The sequence below is a fragment of the Heteronotia binoei genome, chromosome 14, assembly GCF_032191835.1.
Source record: "Heteronotia binoei isolate CCM8104 ecotype False Entrance Well chromosome 14, APGP_CSIRO_Hbin_v1, whole genome shotgun sequence".
Lineage (NCBI taxonomy): Eukaryota > Metazoa > Chordata > Lepidosauria > Squamata > Gekkonidae > Heteronotia > Heteronotia binoei.
The window spans coordinates 56,346,240-56,367,055 of record NC_083236.1 but is presented as its reverse complement, the minus strand read 5'-3'; the positions used below and the strand labels follow the sequence as shown (position 1 = coordinate 56,367,055).

General features: G+C 44.1%; 1 protein-coding gene across 4 annotated transcripts in view; it reads right to left on the bottom strand.

Moving 5' to 3' along the window:
- The window catches only part of CYLD (CYLD lysine 63 deubiquitinase), a 46,478-nt gene extending 30,036 nt beyond the window's left edge, over nucleotides 1-16,442 (bottom strand). The window contains exons 1-5 of one of the 4 annotated variants that reach the window (XM_060254027.1): nucleotides 16,346-16,442; nucleotides 10,081-10,749; nucleotides 9,067-9,369; nucleotides 7,226-7,331; nucleotides 2,158-2,253 (exon numbers count right to left, since the gene is read on the bottom strand). In XM_060254027.1, the coding sequence (XP_060110010.1) occupies nucleotides 2,158-2,253; nucleotides 7,226-7,331; nucleotides 9,067-9,369; nucleotides 10,081-10,584 (1,009 nt within the window). In that variant the 5' untranslated portion in view covers nucleotides 10,585-10,749; nucleotides 16,346-16,442. Of the gene's footprint in view, nucleotides 1-2,157; nucleotides 2,254-7,225; nucleotides 7,332-9,066; nucleotides 9,370-10,080; nucleotides 10,750-12,230; nucleotides 12,321-16,134 lie in introns of those variants that run through there. The other 3 variants (XM_060254026.1, XM_060254030.1, XM_060254028.1) reach the window with 3 other exon arrangements.
- Nucleotides 16,443-20,816: the final 4,374 nt, after the last annotated feature.

Genomic DNA, 20,816 nt, shown 5'->3' with positions numbered 1-20,816 from the left:
CCCCGAGGCTCTTTAAAGCAGTACTCCTTGCTGTTACTTAACTTCAGCAAAGTCTACAAAGGAACCCTAGGAACTCACAGCCTTTAAGTACAGAAATAAAACCGGCAGCTCCCTCTAGTCTGACCCTTGCAACATGGCATAATTCTCACACACCTACACTCTTAAAACAGATTAGTTATCGGCTCACATTTTTGAGCTAAACAAAAAGCAGTTCTCTTCAACATCCTTCCATATCCCACAGTACTTGTAAGCAGTGTTGCCTCTAAGCTGAGTTAGCATGAGCTAGCTCTCAGATTTTTAGCCTCCAACTCACTCACTTTTGTCTTAGCTCAGGAAGGATGACCTCAGAGCACACTAACTTATGCAGTAGCTCACAACTTTAATGCCAGTGGCTCACAAAGGAATTTTTTTTGCTCACAAGACTCTGCAGCTTAGAGGGAACATTGTTTGTAAGTGAGCTCCATGACTTCAGTGAGAAGACAGTTTGCTGGAAGGTGTTCAGGAGTAAAAACACAAACTCCCTGTTTTTCTGAATGACCAAAAGAGGAATCTCCTTGGAGGACATTAATAATAGGCCACTAGACAAACCATCTGGAGTTAGAACCACTGCATTAAGGAGCCAGTGCTGTGGTCAGCATGTCGGAACTAGGATGTGGGAGACCTAGGTTCAAATTCCCACCTTTGGGGTGGACTTTAGGGAAGTCAGTCCCTCTCAGTTCAGCCTAATTCTCAGGGTTACTGTGAAGATGAATCAATCAGTGGCTCTCAAAGTGCAGAATGGCATGTATAACTATGAGTTATTGCCAAAGAGTTACCCCAAGGCATATACATCACTGCACTTACGGATGAGTAGCTGAAGCTGAGAGATGGCGTTTAGGGAAAGGACACTCAGAGACAAAGCAGTCATGTAAACACATCTGCTACAACAGGATCTAACATTCTGTGTTTAGGGTTACGCAGCCTCTCAGTAACTAAAGGTAAAGGTAGTCCCCTGTGCAAGCATCAGTCGTTTCCAACGCTGGGGTGACATCACATCACGATGTTTTCACGGCAGACTTTTTTACGGGGTGGTTTTTCATTGCCTTCCCCGGTCATCTACACTTTCCCCCCAGCAAGCTGGGTACTCATTTTACTGACTTCGGAAGGATGGAAGGCTGAGTCAACCCTGAGCCGGCTACCTGAACCCAGCTTCCGCCGGGATCAAACTAAGGCCGTGAGCAGAGAGCTCAGACTGCAGTACTGCCGTTTTACAACTCTGCACCATGGGGCTCTTTACTCTCTACTGGCATTCAAAGCAAGGGAGTCTGGCTGGGGGCAGGAGAAGGAATCTGGCAAACTGCAACCCTTCCAATAATGTCATCTAACATGAGAATCTTTACACCTCAAAGGTTACATACAAAATTCCCTTATTCATTTCCTGACTAGGTAGAACGAGGTCCCCAACCTTTCTGAGCCTGCAGGCACCTCCAGAGTTCTGACATTCTATGGTATAGTATTGGGGTATGGCAGCATTTTGTTCTCCAGGACAGTTTGGCTAGAGATCCAGGAGATTTGCTGCTATCTTCTGCACATGGAGCAGGGGCCATTGGCTGTGTGTGGTGCTGGTGGTGGGGAAACATATTTGTGAACCTCCTGCATTGCACGGGATGTTGGACTAGATTACACTGGAGGTCCCTTCCAACTTTATGATTCTATGGTAGGCACAGCCACAAAAAGCCCGCCATGAGAGGTGGAGCCAGCCACAAGATGACTGCCGCAGCTTCCCTTCAGTCACGCAGCGAAGATCCCTGTGCTGCTGCCACCACTAAAGCAACATTTTTAAAAATTTGCACAGTCAATCAAATCTCCAGTAGCCAACAGAACCCTTGCTGGCCAAAATCCCACCTGGCCTCACCCACTTTAAAAAAAAAACACTTGTGGGGCACTGGAAAGGTGCTAGCAGACATCATGTTGGGGACCCCTGTTGCAGGGCAAGGCAGTAGCTTGCTATACATTCCCTAGTATCAGGGAGCCACACTACTAGAGTAGGAAGTATACGCAGAGCCAATTCTATAGCCTCCATCCCCCTCAAGGAGACGGCACGTAACAATTCTCACTTACAGAAAAAATAATAAGACACACACCTGATGCTTCACTAAATGAGATGAATAAAAGTACCTGTTGACTTTGCCTTGTTATGACTGAACCCTTTGTCACAGCCCCCTCTAGAGGTAAAGGCAAGTTTAGGAGGTCTCCTATCCTGAGACATAGCCTCTAAAACAGAGCAGAGGAACAGAATTTTTGTTACTTCTTTTTTTTTTTTAAAGGATGCACACACCACAGATCTTGAGTAACCACCGGCCCACATCAAAGCATCAGTTCATTGCAAGGTAACAGCACTGTCAATCCTTTAGAACAATAACTTGCAAGGAATTCACCTGCGGCTCAGCATCCCTCCGGAACAGACACCAACATAAAGCCTCCCTGTTGCAGGGATATTCTCAGAATTGATAATTGTACTACGGGAAGCACAGGCCTCTTCAGAGCATATAAAAAGCAGGAGCAGTGGTTAGTGGCAGAATCTGGGAGACCCAGGTTCAAATCCTGCCTCATGCCATGGAAGCTTGCTGGGTGACCTTTGGCCCTCTCAGGCTAACCCACCTCACATGGCTGTTGTTGTGAGAACAAAACTTAGAAGAGAACACTGCAAGCTGCTTTAGGTTCCCATAGGCAAGGTATAAATTAGCGGTTCCCAAAGTGGGTAATTCCACTCCCTGGGGGGAGGCACAAAGAGGCACTGGGAGGAGGGTGCAGGAGGTGGGCACCTTTGACCACATTGCACACTTATTTACAACTGAGCAGGCTACATGCTCAATGCTGGCAAATGGCACTCAAGTTTCTGCCTCTGCACAGTGCTGAAATCTAGCGGGAAGTATTGGGATTTTCGGTAAACATGCTAACAGAGCTCTGCTCATACAGGTATACACTTTGAGAAGCTGTCATCACCACAGGTGCTTTTGTCTCCTTGTCATTTTTCAACTTTTTGCTAATAAGCCCTTAAACATAATTGTAATGAGCATGACAAGCTTTGTTCTGCTACTTCAGACCAACACTTGAGGCCACCCACTTGAATCTGCACCGAGTACGGCTTTTATTGTCCCGTATTCTCCATTATGGAACCTGTTGATTAGGAACTGTGCTTTTTAACTACACAAGTGCTATTTTTTGTCACAGCCCACCCAATATTAACATGTCTAGGTTATACAAGGACTTAAAATTTCCACGAACTGTTTTCAAAAAACAGTATCTTGGAAGGGAGGGGCTGGAAAAATTTAGGGGGTAGAACGAACAATGTGGGTAACTGGGGGGAAATTAAGGCATAAATGATGAGGGAAATCTAGTAATACGAGGGAAAATTATGGTTAAATATAAATATTGGGGGGAAATTGTCATTTTCTCTGCGTAACATCTGAGGTATCTTAACCAAGCCAGATATCTGTAACGAGTGTTCAATGAAAGTGTTCCTTCACGTTTCATAATCGGAATATAGCTGTTCAATTACATTTTAACCAAGTTGCCCCTTGGGAATAACACTATTAGCACAATTCAGTTACTTTTGCTGGAGTACATTAGCTTATCTCCAGCCAGCCAGCAAAGGAAACTTCCCTTGGAAAGACTGTTTCTTCAAAGGGGGAGGGGGGGGGGGAGAAGAGTACTAGTTTCATTTTTTTTCTCTAAAGAGCACTGCCTCAAGGCCTTAGAAGCTGATAATTACATTTGAAAGGAAAACATTCTGTATCATCTGTCTTAGGGCCCCATTTCATCACAAAAGGTGTTTTTCAAATTTGTTCTTCGAGTGTTTAATTTTTTCCCCCATTTTCCTGTATGTTCCTACAGATGATGAATCCCCTGCTCTATCCTGGCCCTTATACCATACAAGATGCTGTGCCATCACTCTCAGTGGAACTATAGCTTAGAGGGAAATACGTTTGTTGCATCTGTGAGTCCCCCTTTTTTTTTAACTTACTTCCATGCACTCTCAAGTGCTTTAAAGAAAAATCCTTTCTCCTGTTTATTTAAAACATTTTTCTTATGCCTTTCCACCGTATCAGGGTCCATAAAGCGCCAAACATAAAACTATTAAAACATCCAAACAATTAGAAACGCAGTTAAGAGTTATAAAATAATTCCATTAAAAGCACAAACGAAACACTAGGAGGAATCTTTTTCTCCGTTTCACCTGGCATATCCCTCCGTAGCAATTCACTGGGCCAGATTCAGTTGGGTAGCTGTGTCGGTCTGAAGCAGCAGAACAAAGTCTGAGTTAGAGGGAACCTTTAAGGCCGACAGAGTTTTATCCGAAGTATGATTTACAGTGCTATGCATGATTTAACTGCTACCGGAGGGTATGCCCGATGAAACAAAGGAGACTTTCATTCTGATCCTTTCTTTCCTGCAGAGAGCTCTAATTCATCTCGCGACAACCCTGCAAAGCAGGTTCGCCTGAGAAACCAGCCCGAGGCCTGCCACAAAGCTTTCTGAAGGGAAAGTGAGGATTTGAATTCAGGCCTGCCTGTTTGCCCAATAGCTCACCCACACACAGACCAATTTTAAATCCCAGGTCTCTTTGAAGCTGGCTTGCTCTTCCCTATCCCTTGAGACTGAAGCGATACATCTTGATCACCCTGTATGATCCCTCCTTGCCCTAGGGCTCCAATGTGGCTCGCCCAGCAGCTGCTCATTGGTCAAACCTTCCCCCACCCCATTCATCCTGATTGGGTGGGGTCTCCTGCCTGCATGCGAGCTGGAGAAAATGCACATATCCTGTCAAAAAGAAAGCACACAAGCGACTATGCTTTCACAGCTTCTGAACAAAAAAATTAGAATGGGGGGGGGATGGGAACAGATTGCCTGTAGTCCTGAGCACTGTTCATAAGCGCCAATTCTTCTGTAAGACCATATGTGGGCATCATTAGGACGTATTCCTTTGAAGAAAGTGCAAGGAAACAATCCAACGCACAATGCTTGCTTTATTAAACAAATGAATACAGTCTTGGGGGGGAGGGGTGACACAGCCACCAAGGCAGACATAATGCATTATTTCACACTATTTATTGGCTTTGGAGTATTTCCCCACCAACCTTGCATTTAGGTGGCAGCTCGCCATCAGCAGCTCGAAATGATTCTCTCTAGTCTGTGTTTCCTTCTATTTCTTCCCTGCCTGCACTACCAAAAGACAGCAACAGAGATCCACGGCCAAGGATTTCCAGTCCCATAAGATGGTGGCTGCAAGCCTTGGCGCCCAGTATTACAACTCAGTCAACGAGCTTAACTACCACATCCAAGAGACCTACTCACACCCCATGGTTCGTTGTCCATCCTGCCCTCCGCTTACTACTTATCTGTACCACCAAACAGGTACTGCTCTTTTTCTATTTGCTGCTCTGTCACTATACTGTTCCACTGAGCTGTCCACCATCCCAAGAGCTCTGTGCCACTTCCACATCTCTTCTGTTCTTTTTCCTTCTCCACTATCGATTCATTAAGCTGCTCAGTCTTCCAGGACCAGTTTCCGTCTTCTCTCCCCAAACTACATATTCCCACATTTTTCATTTGACTTCCTGTCCCCTAATCCTCTTCTTCTTCCTGCCCTGTGCCTTTCTGACCTCACATAAAACAAGACCTCTCTTTGCTTCCTCTGCAAAGACATCCCTTTCTATTGACCAACTCTGCATGAGATTTTCCCAAAGGAATGGATCTCTTAACTTCTTCCTTCAGCAAACAGTCCAGATCAAAATAGCAGAACTAAATGGTTCATCGCACGTAACAGCCAGGTTTTACTCTGAATAGATTATAAATGTAACCGATCTTTGCTTGCAATCAGCTTTCAGAATCCAACTTTCTGGCCTGCAGTCAGCTTCTCCTGATGTAATGTCTATACCTCACTGCATGCCTAGCATCTTGATCTCGGAGTCTGCTAATTTTGGCTGCTCTTGGCACTCAGCAATTGTTTATGGCTGTTACCATCTCCAAGTCTTCTCACACATACTGAGAAGCTACAAGAGGGCCAGGGTTGCTATTTTAATTCATAAATCCAAGAGCAGCAACCCTATGATTTAATCTGTATATCACAACCACCCAGGGGCTAATATTTTAATAATCTACTGGCAATCTTATCACAGGTCTTCCAACATCGTGTCTAGCTCAACTCCAAGCACCTCCAAAGCCTAAAGCTTAAAGAGAATGGCCCCTTCCTCAAGAGGCAATGAAATGGGGCAAAGTGTCTCTCGCACCTGGCATAAAACAAGACCATCCTCTATATGAAAGCCCTTCAAGTACTTGAAGATCACCACCTTCAAGTACTTGAAGGGCTATCATATAGAGGATAGTGCAGAATTGTTTCCTGTGGCCCCAGAAGGAAGGACCAGAATCAATGGGTTGAAATTAAATCAAAAAAGTTTCCGGCTCAACATTAGGAAGAACTTCCTGACCGTTAGAGCAGTTCCTCGGTGGAACAGGCTTCCTCAGGAGGTGGTGGGATCTCCCTCCTTGGAGGTTTTTAACAGAGGCTAGATGGCCATCTGACAGCAATGAAGATCCTCTGAATTTAGGGGGAGGTATTTGTGAGTTTCCTGCATTGTGCAGGGGGTTGGACTAGATGACCCTGGAGGTGCCTTCCAACTCTATGATTCTTCCAAGTTACCTGCAATGAGCAAATAACTAGAGAACTCTCTTCCTTTGACATGAGCATCTACAGGCAGAGGCCCCAGAGAGAAATCTTATGACTGCTGCTCACCACTGCGCTTTGGAACCCTGTTTCCCATAACCACCCGCGGATGACCCCAGCCTGCACATTCCAAGCAGTATGTAGCTGAAAATCCTACTGCCCTGAAGGCAGTGACTCTTTTGCTGTGGCAAGAAAGCCCTGGCTGTTTTGAGAGGTCCAGGCTCTGCACGAAGACTATTGTATTACTAAGCTTCTCCTTGTTTTCGAAAGAGAGCAGGAAAGCTCACAAAACATCAAGGGTGAAAGATGCTATTCTTGCAAAATGAGACAACGGAAGCCATACCACACAACAGCTAAGGCAGCCAATAGATTTGTGGGCTTTCTTCCAAGTTGCTGTGTTTGGAACTCAAATAAAGGAGTTAGGTCCAGACCAAAACTAAAATGACAATCTAGAATCCAGTTAAAGTGAGCTTAATGCTGTGACTTTAAAAAAAAAAAAATACAATATACAAAGCGTACCTGGGATAACATCATTGATATGCAAGAGAAGTGTGCTTTCAACACTTGCAAAACTGCAGAGCTGCTGTCCATTGTATCTTCCATCCCAGTTTCCAATCGGATTGTCCTAAAAATTATTTCAGAAACCTGGTTACAAATGGCCCCAAGAGGCGAGCCCCACAATGTGACACTGAAGCGGCGCCTAGAGATTTTGGTAAAAGGTCTTGGGCACGTTCAAGTAGTGAGGGAAAAGCCAAGCAGAGTGGGAAGAGAGCGGGCTGCTCCACCACTGCCTCGCAGCAGCATTTCAAGAGCAACACTTTCAGGAGCAGGGGTGTCAAACATGCAGCCTGGGGGCTGAATCAGGCCCCCGGAGGGCTCCTATCAGGCACCCAGGCAACTGGTTCTTGTCTGCTTCCTTCTCCCTCTCTCTTGCTTCCTTCTGCATCTCAGCGTGCTTTACAAGGCTTGCTCAATTGCACAGGAGCTACAGAGCAAAACCTCAATTTTCTCCAGTGGTTGAGGCTTCTTCCCCTCCTGGTCCCCTGGGGAGGGAGGGAAAGAGCAAGGGCTTCCTTTGCCCAGTTATCTGGATCCCATGGGAGAAATACAAAGAAAGCACCTTTAAGACCAAAAAGTACTAATGTTTTAAGCATGTTTTATTTCAATTTTTTAAAAAAATCTTTGGTAGTGTTTATCTGTGTCCTTTAAAAAGTTTGTGTCTCTGCCACTGAATCTTTAATAGGTACACACATGGCCTGGCCCGGTCGGACAAGGTCTCATTTATGTCAGATCTGGCCTTCATAACAAATGAGCTTGACACCCCTGTTCTGGAGTGTCTTTCTATCTCCCACATTCACAGAACACAAATGGCACTCTGCAAACATCATTTGGTTTGCCACAGACACTCGGGGACTGATAATTACAACGTTCAAGTAGTGAGGGAAAAGCCAAGCAAGATTTGTCAGCAGCACAGAAGCCCCGCAAGCAGGTACACACACCAATGGCTCTCATACTCGCAGTATCAAAGAGCCATTTTCAGCACAAAGAAGACTTGCTTGCTTCTTTGCTAAGCAGCGACAGTAAACAAGTGCATTCATTTACATGTGAAAAAGCACAAAACAAATTGTTTTCCCACACTGAATGCCTGCTAGTGTTATAAAAATGTAACAGTTTGGATTAATGCTCATTCATTGCAAAGCACCAGTAAGCGCTCCAATTTCAAACATGGCTTAGGGGTCAAGATGTGGAATCTCGCAGGTTACTGAAGTGCTTTTGAGAACTCTGCATTGGCATGAAACAACAGCGTAGCATTTTTCCCACTGGCAAACAAACAAAAAAATTCAAAATGGTCATCTTTTCAGAGAACTGAAAAAAGTCAGTAGTGCCAACTGAAATGTTACTCAGCTAAGCAGGAGAGTGCATAGAAGCAGTTACGAACAGAGAAAGCTTGCACAATCACCTTCAAGTTAAGCTTAATAGGGACTTTTAAAAAGATTAGTAGCCCATATTAATCTTTACTAGTCTCTGCCCTCACAGTTATCACTTGTGGACGAATAAGAAAGTCAAAACTTTTGTCAGTTTTCTGACTTTCTCTGGAGGAGACTTGTTGCTTCAACTCACCCCCAAGAAACCAGACAAGCTGCTTTTTTACAAGTCTGACTTCATGTTGTTTTTAAAAAGCTGCTGGATGGTAATTGTAAGAAACACAGTTATACATGATGATAATGAGAATGAAGGGTCATGAGTCTAAAATGGACTAGCTGGCAGATATGCCCACCATCACCACCCCCTTCAATATTGCATGTACTTCCATTTAACACACATGCAAAAAGGTTACAAGAATCAGGTGAATTTCTTACCATGTCCACTCCAACAACGTATCCTAAACTCTCGTTTCCTGGCAAGACATCACAGAATATTACTGTCCCATACTCTATATTCTTTCCTATCTTCACAGAAACCCTGGAGTTGAGCTCCAAAGGAGGAAGTTCTACCTGCATGGAGTCAACTGGAGCTGCATAGTCATTCTCCAGTTCATTGTCATCGTCTTCCGCAAGCTCCAGTTTGTCAAGCGCAACAAAAACGCCACAGTCCTCGTCACATCTGAACAGCTGTTTGCCTTGGTACTGTCCATCGGTAAAGCCCTGACCACGACCTTCTTCCTAGATTTGAGGTTGGAGAGGGAGAGAGAAAAGGTCACACGCACAATTCATTCAGCATTGGCATCAGCCGCAAACCAGATGTTAATATGGGATTGGATCCAGGCCAGATTGGCAATTCCCACTAATTCCGCCTGTAGACCCCCTTTACGTCATTCTTTTGGGGCCCCTACAGCTGAAGAGCAGCATTATGCCCACGTAAAATGAGTAGAATGAGCAGACCTGAATTCAAATCCCTACTCACTTCTGAAACTCACAGGGTGACCATGGGCTCATCATTCTCTCCCAACCTAATTCACAGGGGAGTTGGAAAGATTAAAATTAGAGGAGGGGGAGGAGACTAAGTACACCACACACTGAACCCTTCTGGTGTTCATTCTTCAAAATGCTTGGTGAAAGAAGCCCTGATCTAGATAGCCCAGGCAAGCCTGATCTAATCAGATTTCAGAAACTAAGCAGGGCTCACCCTGACAAGTACTTGAATGGGTGACCTCCAAGGAATACCTGGGCCAGGACACAGAGGCAGGCAATAAAGAGCCACCTCTCTGAATGTCCAAGCCCCAGTTGAGGTTCCCAGAAGTAGGACTTCCAGACACACACATGCACACACACACACACACACACACATAAAACAAAACACTTGGTGAATGTGCATTGCTCATTCTTCAAAACGCTTTCCCTTGTAAAGTTAAGACATACACACAAGAAACTTACCAGAAGCTCAACTCCAAAAAAAATCCCAGACAGCGATCTTTCCTGTAACAAAGGTCCTCTAAAGCGCACAACTCCAGGATATTTTTCATCTCCCGATCTCAGCTGCACTCTCACCGGTGAACCAACATCTATGTGGAGGCCTTTAGCCAGTCTGTCTTTGTTCTTAAATATACTGTATCTTTCCTCACAATTGGTAATTGCCAAGAGCAGTTCTGCTAATTTCTCGTTTATTTCTATAACTTCTTTCTCATCCACAAACAAGATGGCGTGGGGCTGCTCCAAAATCTTGATTCCTATTTGCACTTTTTTACTTTTAGGGATGCTTCTGGTATGTCCTCCTGAAGAGCGATCTTGAATGAACTGGCCAATGCTCCCCTTAGGGACCTTCAATAATTTCTGAGTTTGTTTGTCTATAACACTGCATTCCTGGAGAAGCAGGTAAAATATACGCTCTTCCCAGTAAGATGAGCTGCCTTTCTCTTGACTCCACAAGCCTGAATTCATCGCGGCACAAACTTTGCACAAATACAAAGAGAGATCTTCAAGGCAGGAAAGGTGCCAGCATAGCTGCAATAGGAACTGGAAGATTCCACTAGAAGGCCTGGCTCCAATAACGGGTTAAAGATTCTTCATTCATGTTCAAAGTGAGCTAAATTCAGAGCAGATGACCTAGGACACAAAAATAAAGATGGCATCACTGGAGGTCGAAGGACCCGTAATAAGAGTAAACCACAAGGAAACAAACCCATTTTGAAAGCAAACCTCATCACTGATTTTTATAGACCTATGACAGCAAGCAGCTGTCAAGAACAAGAACACTTCTAAGGTAGCCACAAAGGTCACACTGAGGATTTTCTCTGATGTATAACACTGACTGACTCCTATACTTTCTTATTGACCATCTCCACAACAGTAAGACTGGCCATACCCAGTACGGACTATTTAAGTCCTTATTATTTGAACAAATGCACATATCTGATATGCTACTAGAAACCACAGAATAGTTTGCAAGCCTCTCCTGAGGAGGAGGATGAATCCAGGATCTTGGAACTCTCCCTCAGGAATCCTGCCCCATAAATCCATGCCACCAATGCTACTCAACTGCGCCAGAACGCAGCCCACCTAGGGTAAGTGCCTTTAGGGTGGGCATGATTAGGGATAGGGTGAAAGCAGAGGGAGGATTCAGCATATAACCACATGCCTGCATACATTCATGGAAGCCTGCCCACCCACAAAGCCCCCTGATATTTTATAATACTATTTCCCAACTTAGACATGTTGCAAATTTGGTGACACAGGTGGACTGTCGGAATGTATTACTCTAGGCCAGGGGTGGCCAAACTGTGGCTTGGGAGCCACATATGATTCGTACATACATATTGTGTGGCTCTTTCACACCTATTGTGCGGCTCTCAAAGCCTCCACCATCCTGTTAGCCGGCTTGGAAAAGGCATCTGTCTCTTTAAATCACTTCTCCAAGCCAAGCCAGCCAGCAGCTTGGGGAATGTATTTAAAGTTGCTTTCTTCCCACCTCTCCCTCTCTCCATCTATCTGCCTTCCTTCCAACTCTCAAGCATCTGACGTTCATCTCTTGCAGCTCTCGAACATCTGACATTTATTCGATGCGGCTTTTCCATTAAAAGCAAGTTTGGCCACCCCTCCTCTAGGCTTTACAGTAGTTCTCAATGAGTAACATGAGTTGTTTCTTCAGATTCTTTCACAAGCTTATTATTATATAGACAAGGGATGCTTTGAGAAAAAACAGCATTTGTAAAAGTCCCCAAACAAGGCCACAAATTAGATGTAACTAAAAACTATATACTGAGTAAACTAATCTGAAAGAAAGCTTTTAAAGTATAAAGCCCGTGACAGGTGTGGGAGCCAGGTGCCTCAGAGACTCAAGGTACAAATATCTATCCACTGAATCACACTTTTTTACTTATATAATTTTTGCTTTGAGAGAAACTGATGCCCTTTAAGCATTCTCCCAGCTGCATGGGAGTTGCTTTATCTGAGAGTGCTTCCCACATAGAGTGAAAATGTCAAAAAAAAAAATATGACAAAACCATATGCATGGGACTGATCACAAGGGTTTCCCCCACAGAATCAAGCATTCCATTGAAAAGACCCACATAACTGGCCCTACCCACATCACTCAGTCATTTCAGACATTCTTCCACTCATGTGGGAAGCACCATGCTCGCCAACCAGCTCCCAGGCAGCTATGAGAATTGTTTCAAAGGCACAGACGTCATTCTCAACAAGCCGAGAATTCCTGAGTGCAGGACACAGGGATGTCTTTAGTCTATATGGTTTTAAGCAAAAAGGATTCAACAACATAGTAAGAGGCAGGTCTCTTGATGGCTGTTTGCTGTGATTACAAAAGGGAAACTTCATGCTAATAAACTATAAGCAGCCATCCTAGATCAGGCCAATGGTCCATCTAGTCAAGCATCCCCTTTTTCCACACCTGGAAGTCCAGGCAAGCAGGGCATGGAGGCCAAATCTCTGCAGCCCCTAAGATATCCTGAAGCTCACTGCTTCTGAACAAGGACATTCCACTTAGTCAAATCTTGTCTCACCCATTAAGGAAATTCTTAGAACAAGCCACTTTCAGGCATGTAGCCACAGAGGTCTGTGGTGGAATTTACCTGATGAAGGAAGCCTTTACTCTCAAAAGCTTACACCATCGAAATCTTATCAGTCTGTAAGTCTGGACTGGAAACTTGCCTTTAGAACAAGAGCCACAGAATGAAAATACCACCCGTCTTGTTTCTATCTCCACCTCCCCTTTTCAGTCCATAGGTCCTTTTCTCTTTTCATGGAATTATACAGAAGATAAGTTAGGAAGAGATGGATGACTGCAATCCCAAAGAGGCAAGTCAGTGATGGTGAAATGAATGGCACATTTTCCCTCTGCCTTTATTTGTCTCACCTAGGAGGAATTCTGACACCGTACTCTGTGGTAACAAATCCAGTAAAGCTTTGGGGGGAGGGGGAGAGAACACAGTTGGATGACTGGAACTGTGTTGGTGGAGGAGGTGACTTAATGGTCAGAAAAAGATCAAGATTTTAAATGAGTTTTTCAACCGTCTCGGGTTTTGTTATATGCTGGCCTATGACTGTTTCATGAACGTAAGAACTACCCTTCTAGATCACACTACCCAGATGCTCCTGGAAAGCCTCTCCATTTGCTTATCCCTGGGCCCAGATCTCATTGGACATTGAAAGCTAAGCAGGGAAAGCTCTGGTTAGTACTTATGTTACATCAGTTGCAAACTGACAGCACTTTCTACCACCACCAAACGTCCAGTATTCAGACATATGCTTGCACTCTTTAGACTATACATTCACGTAGAAACCAGTGCATGTACACAAGAGCAGGAAGAAATATTAGCTTAGTCCCTTTTCAAGTGAACACACCGGCCCCATCGCTGGGCAAACCCAATACATTCACTGGCCTGCATATTTTCTCACTCCCCCTGAAAAATACTAGCTTACAATCACAGATTCATAGAGTTGGAAGGGATCTCCAGAGTCATCTAATCCTGCCCCCAACACAATGCAGGAAATTCACAAATACCTCCCCTCCAAAACACCCCTGTTCCATGTCCAGAAGATAGCAAAAAAAAAAAAAAAACAAACCCCACTTCCAGGATCCCTGGCTTCCTATATCATATAAGAATGAGACTGTCTCTGAGCCTGCAGGTTCTAGCCACCTACAACAGACAATAATTTCCATGAATCTGGCACCCTTTTACAGACATCCAAGCTACTAGCTATCATTACCAACACCATCTGCTACAACTTACTTCAAAGGAATGGTTGTGATATAGTTTTTTACAGCAAAGATAAATCTTAAACTTGTGGCATTTTAAAGGTGAACATTTTTTCCCCCTCACATAAGCTTTTGAGGACTATTGTCCCCTTGGTGGCTTAAAGCACTGTGCATCTGCCAAAGCAGGCTGAAGTCCATGAAAACTGGTGCTAGAATAAAAACATTTTAACCATTAAAAGGCTGGTACATCTCTTCAGATTTTTCTATCCCTCCTGCAGTACAGCACACCATAAATTAATAATTATGAATTCAAAAAGGTACTTCTGAAAACATATACAAAAAGTAAAAGATAAAGCAAAGACAAAAGCAGAAAAGACAAAAAAGGAAGTTCTTTTCAACTTCAATATCTATATCAAAAGCCTCCACCACCCAAAACCTGCAGCACAGAATTCTTTCAGTTAGCTCTACATTGTGTGAACTATCAATGCTTTTAAACCCCCAAAACATCACAATAAATTTTAAAAACCCATAAGACAAAAAAAGCTCTTTAAAGCCTCAAAATCAGTTTGAATTCTCCCCCAAACTACCCAGAGCTTAAAATTCCCCCGAACTCAAAATGCAGAAAAGATCATACAGCATTTAAAATCCTCCAAAAGATACAAAACACGAACTTCCCATATATGAAACTTAAAAGCCCTCTATGCAAACTTCAAATAGCCATAACAGACTACCTAAAATTTTAAACCCCTACATGAGAATATTTTAAATACCCAAATTCAGAATTTTAATTCCTGAACAAACAAAAACAAGAAAGCAGAAAAAGCCATCGCAAACATTTAAATCCCCCAGAAGGCACAAAATATTATTTTAAAATACATCCACATTAAAAATTAAAGTCAAAGCCCCCAAATACTCTTATTTGTAGAAAAATTATCATCCTCATCCTCAAAAACTCAACGCCCCAAATACTATTAGTAAATAAAATTGCCAGTCAAATTATGACCAACAGATTCTTCTTGGACCAATAATTGCTCTGTTCTGTAAAATATGCCCTTCCCGCCTATGATGCACCTTATTTTGTTCTATTGTTCTTTGGTTTGTTCATTTTATTGCAGGGGTGGCCAAAATGTGGTTCAGGAGCCACAATATGGCTCTTTCACACATATTGTGTGGATCTTGAAGTCCCCACCACCCCACAGGTCAGCTTGGAGAAGGCATTTAAATATTAAATCATTTCTCCAAGCCAAGTCAGCCAGTGGCTTCAAGAAAGCATTTATAGTTAAAGTTACTCTCTTTTCACCTCTCCCCTACGCCCTCCCAATCTATTTGCTTTCTTTCCATTTTTCTTTCCTTCTTTCCTTCCTTCCTGTCTTGGAGCTCTTAAACATGTGATGCTCATGGTTTGTGGCTCTCAAACATCTGATGTTTATTCTATGTGGCTCTTACGTTAAGCAAGTTTGGCCACCTCTGTTTTATTACACTGTTTTTAAACTGTAGGGTTCAGTTTATGTTGTGATCCGCCCTGAGCCCGTTATGGGAAAGGGTGGGATATAAGCCTACTAAATAAATAAAAATAAATACAATCATACATATCCTCAAAAACTCAAAAGCCCCCCAAAATTATTATTATTTTACTGCAAATAATAGGAGTTAACATCATTATTACCCTCCAAGAATGAAAACTAAACTATTTGACAGCTCCAACCAACCCCCTAAGACATGACAGACAAAAACCACTTAAAAAGAAAGCAAAAGAAAATGTTGGGGGTAGGTTTGCCAAGTCCAATTCGAGAAATATCTGGGGACTTTGGGGGTGGGACCAGGAGAAATTGTGGGTAGAACCAGGAGCAAGGGTGTGACAAGCATCATTGAACTCCAAAGGGAGTTCTGGCCATCACATATAAAAGGGACCGCACACCTTTTAATGCCTTCCTTCCATAGGAAATCATGGATAGGGGCACCTTCTTTTGGGGCTCATAGAATCAACCCCCCTGATTCAATCTTTTTGAAACTTGGGGGGTACTTTGGGGAGAGGCACCGGATGCTATGCTGCAAGTTTGGTGCCTCTACCTCATAAAACATCCCCCAGAGCCCCAGACACCCATGGATCAATTCTCCATCATACTCTATGGGAATCTGTCTCCATAGGGGATAATGGAGTACCCAGCAGACATTTCCTCCCCCCCTTCCTTTCTGATGACCCTGAAGCGGGAGGAGGGTCTCCAAACCGGGGGATCCCCTGCCCCCACCTGGGGATTGGCAACCCTACTACTCACCGTTTCCCACCCGGCCAGTCGCCTGAGGAACGACCATCTTTTTCTTCTCCGCCCTCCTCTCCCCCTTGGGGTTCTCGGCCTCCGGCAGCAGCGGCTCCTTCCCCCCTCACGACCCCTCCGGAGCAACGTCTGAGGAGAAGCCGCCGCCCGTCTCCCGCCCCCTCTCGTCCCCTCACAGAAGCGCAAAGAGCCTCCGCCGCGCGCACCCTACCCCGCTGCGACGCGCGAGACCGAGCCGGCCTTCCTACGACAGCCAATGGCAGGCCGCGGCGCTGCCAACTCGCCTCTCCGATTGGCTCAGGGCCAAAAGCCAGAGTGCTCGCCCGCCCCCCCCGGCTCGCGCCCGGGAGCCGGGAACGGAGGGAATTTCCAGCCCCGAGCAAGTTTGGTGAGAGCGGCAGAGTCAGAGTCAAGGTGGCCGTTGGGATTGGCTGGTTCGTTTTCCTGGCTCTCTCAGTGGTTGGGGAGGCAAGGCGAGTCCCACCCTCTCCTTTTCTCTGAGTGGGATTGGTTTAAGGGGATTTGCTCCCGCCCACCTGCCCTTTTCTTTTAGTTGTGATTGGAGAAAGAGAGGAGGCGGAGGGAAAGGTAGAGGAACGTTTTCATTGGTTGAAATTTCTGAGTTTACCTCCGTCCTTTATTGGTTGGAGAAGGGTGGACAGAGATCGTTGCGCGTGGTTCAGTCCGGCTGATTTCTTAATTTTGAGCGGCGGGAGGCAAATGAATTGACATTACCCTACGTTTTACTTTTTTTTAGTGAAAGTGCATTAGTTTATAAAAAGCAGAATTAGATGTTTATTATATATTAGTTTTATTATATATTTATATATATACATTGTATTAGTTATGTGGTGGTGTTTAATTGTAGAGTATTAATTTTGTTATTTTAATTGTTTTTATGCTCCTAATCAGCCTTGAACCCATATGGGGGAGGGTGGAATATAAATCTGCTAAATAAATGTATGGATGGATACTGTCTTTAAAAGGTTTTATTGCAATATCATATATACCAGGAGTGGCCAAACTGTGGCTCAGGAGCCACATGTGGTTCGCACATTTTGTGTGGCTCTCAAAGCTTCCACCACCCTCTCGGCCAGCTTGGATAAGGCATTTGTCTCTTTAAATTACTTCTCCAAGCGAAATCAGCCACCAGCTTTGAGAATACATTTGAAGTTAAAGTTGCTTTCTTTCCACATCTCTCTTCCTTGTCTGTTTTCCTTCCTTCCTGCTCTCAAACATCTGATGTTCATGTCTTGTGGTTCTCAAACATCCGGCATTTATTCTATGTGGCTCTTACCTTAAGCAAGTTTGACTACCCCTGATATATACTATTAAAATAAAATACATATGCACAAGGTTTAGTTGTATGTATAAGTACACTATACATTAAAATTCATTATACATTTTATTATGATAATGATTTATTACACTTAACTGATCACCCCATCCTGGCTCACACCGGGCACTAGGCAATGCACAATTAAAAACACATAAATCAATACAAAATAATGAAACTCATTGAATTCAGGTGCCCCTCTATAGATTTTCAGATCCTGGACTACCAGGGCATCCTGCTGGGGTTGGGTGGGGTGGGGTGGGGGACAACTTCCAAAGTGTTTGGGGGGGGGGGGGTAGGAAAAAGAGGTGCAAGCCAAATGCTGCCCTAAACCAAAAGCCTGGCAGAACATCTGCCTTACAGGCCCTGTGGAACTGCAAAAGGTCTGGCAGAGAGTTCCACCAGATTGGGGCCAGGACCAAAAAGACCCTGGCCCAGGCTGAGGACAGCCGGACCTCTCTATACACACTATTATAACTGCATTTGTGTATGGATGGATAGGCTTAGATTTCTAATGCCATGTATAGAACCTTGGCATTTATATAACGCTGTCAGTGTTTGGAAACACCTGGCATAGGGTGAATTTAACTATAAGCTTTACAACAGCCCCATAAGGTAGCCCTGTTTTACTATCCCCACAAGAAAGAGACCAAGAATGCCTTGCCTGCAGTTACCTAGTGAGTAAATGACACAGGCAAATTTGAATTGCATTTGTGTTGCTAACTGTGTCATTCGAAAGAAACATCTTTCTTCTGCTGAAGGCAATGGATGTAGAAAGGTGTTACTCCACTCACTGATGTGTCTGAAACTCATTTATCTGACTTATCTTCACAAACAGCACTTTATTCACATATTGTACAGTTGAGTACAAGTAACCATGACTTGCCTAAAGCCTAACAGATCTGTCTAACTCAGAGACAAGATCTGAACTCTGTGTATGTGTGTACAATTACAGGGTTTTTTTAAAAAAAATCTATATGTAAGGAAATGCCCTTTTATATTTTATATTGTTATCATAGCTTTTTTGGTAGAAAAAGCCTGGCAGAAATCATTTGCATATTAAGCCACACCCCTGGCATCACCATTGTTTTGCACATGGCTTTTTGTAGGAAAAAAACAGCAGGAACTCATTTGCATATTAGGCCACACACCCCTGATACCAAGGTAGCCGGAACTGAGTTCCTGTGCATTCCTGCTAAAAAAAAGGTCTTTATTATTATTCTAATTTATCGATGACCAGTTATATTTTCATACTTTATGCTGATGTTACCAGGGCTTTCTTTGTAGCAGGAACTCCTTTGCATATTGGGACACGCCCCCCTGATGTAGCCAATCCTTCAAGAGCTTACAGTAGGCCCTGTAATAAGAGCCCTGTAAGATCTTGGAGGCTATACATCAGAGGTGTGTAGCCTAATATGCAAAGGAGTTCTTGTTACAAAAAAAGCCCTGAATTGGTAACTTATAATTATGGGATGGATTTTACTTTAACAAGGCTGCCTGTCGGACTACCAGCAGCTTAGTCTGGCTTTTGATTGTCTAATGGGCCAATGTTGCGTAGTGGTTAAAGTGTCAGATTGGATCTGGGAGTCAAATCCTCACTCTGCCATGGTAGCTCACTTGGTGACCTTGGGCCAGTTTTCTCCCCAGTTGGGACCCAAAGCTGCTTACCTTTCTCCTTCATTTTATCCTCAGAAAAACCATCCTGTGAGGTAGGCTGAGAGATTATAATGGCCCAAGATCACCCAATGCAGAACAGGGATTCAAACCTTCCACATCCTAGTCTAACCATTACTCCATGCTGGTGAAGGAGGAAGAAACCTCCTTATTCTCAACAGTTTTGCATTACTGTGATTACAGATATAAAAGGAAGCATCCCCTTGCATCTATAGAGTAGCTCTACTTCTCATCCTTGCTCAGTTTCCCTCTCCTCTTTTGCACCCAAGGGCTTGTGCCTCTCCACCAATACACACCTAGTATGCAAATTATTTAGAAGTATAGGGAGAAACCATTGGCTGAGAGGTGTCACAATGGCGGCACCCAGCCACTGAGATGGCATGATCATATTAAAGGGTCCAAGAGGTTTGCTTGGTGCTAACTAATCAAGGGTCTCTACCCAGGCCAGAAGGGGATTCTGGAAGGCCAGTGTCCGAAGGGGTTGTTTTGACTTTGGATTGTAGTAGCTCAGTCTGAGAGCCTGTTATTTGACTCTTGGGCTTGGAAGTTGCAGTCAAAGGAGATGAAGGCATCTAAATGCTGGGGAGCTTTCCAGCATGCCCTGGTCTGCTGCCTCTGCTGTTTCAGGACAAAGAGAAGGTAACAGGTGCTTTCTGTTTGTTGGCTCGTTAAAGCAAAAGGTGGGGCTGGCCTGAGAAGTTCATGCAGTGTAGCCTTGCCGAGTCTTAAGGAGAAGGATTAAATTCTTGTTATCTCCAGGAAAGGAAGTTCAGCGACAGGTATCTGAAGTGGGTGGAAAGAAAGCCCTGTGATTAACCTTGCCTCTGGACGAAAGACCGTGATCACACAAACTGCTGTTCGTGATCACAGTGCCGGGTTTATAGGTTGTATCTCCATTTTGGACACACCAAGCTGCATCAGACCGAGTCAGACCAGCAGTCTTTCAAGGTTGATATTGCCGACTCTGGCTGGCAGCGGCTCTCCGGGATTTCAGATGAAAAGGGGCCTTCCACACCACTGGATCCTTTTAACTGGAGATTCTGGGAACAGAACTTGTGGCCTGCATGCTGAGCAGATGCTCTACCACTGAGCCACGCAAAATGTCTGTGAAGGGCTCATGGGAGAGATTGTCTAGGTGGACAGGTCAGTAGCCCCTTTCCGAAAGAACTGAATTTCAGAATGTTGCAGAAGGTAGGGTTCTCTAATTCGGCAAGTATTAAATCATGGGCGAATATTTCATTAACAGTTGTCATACAAAGCAGATTGTCTTTATAGCTATTAATGGAGTAATAGCTATAAGTTGTTAGCCGCCCTGAGCCTGCCTCGGCGGGGAGGGCGGGATATAAATAAAATGATTGATTGATTGAGTAGGTTCTCCCCCCCCCCCCCCGGTTTTATAAATGGCTTCTCCATATGGGTCTGATAGCCACTTCACATTGTTCTTTCTGTATTATAAAGTGGACAGTCAAAATATAAAGAAAAGGATTTTTTGCGATGACCAGGAACATGATCTTAGAGATAGCCACCATCTGCTCTTTTCATTGGGATCCCAGGATTTTTTCCCCCAATTTGAGTAGTATTGACTACCACTCCCAAGAGATTCTGTGAGATTTCTCTCTTTGTATGCACCCAACCTGACCCTGTGTCAATGGATTTTAACTTCCAGGTACAT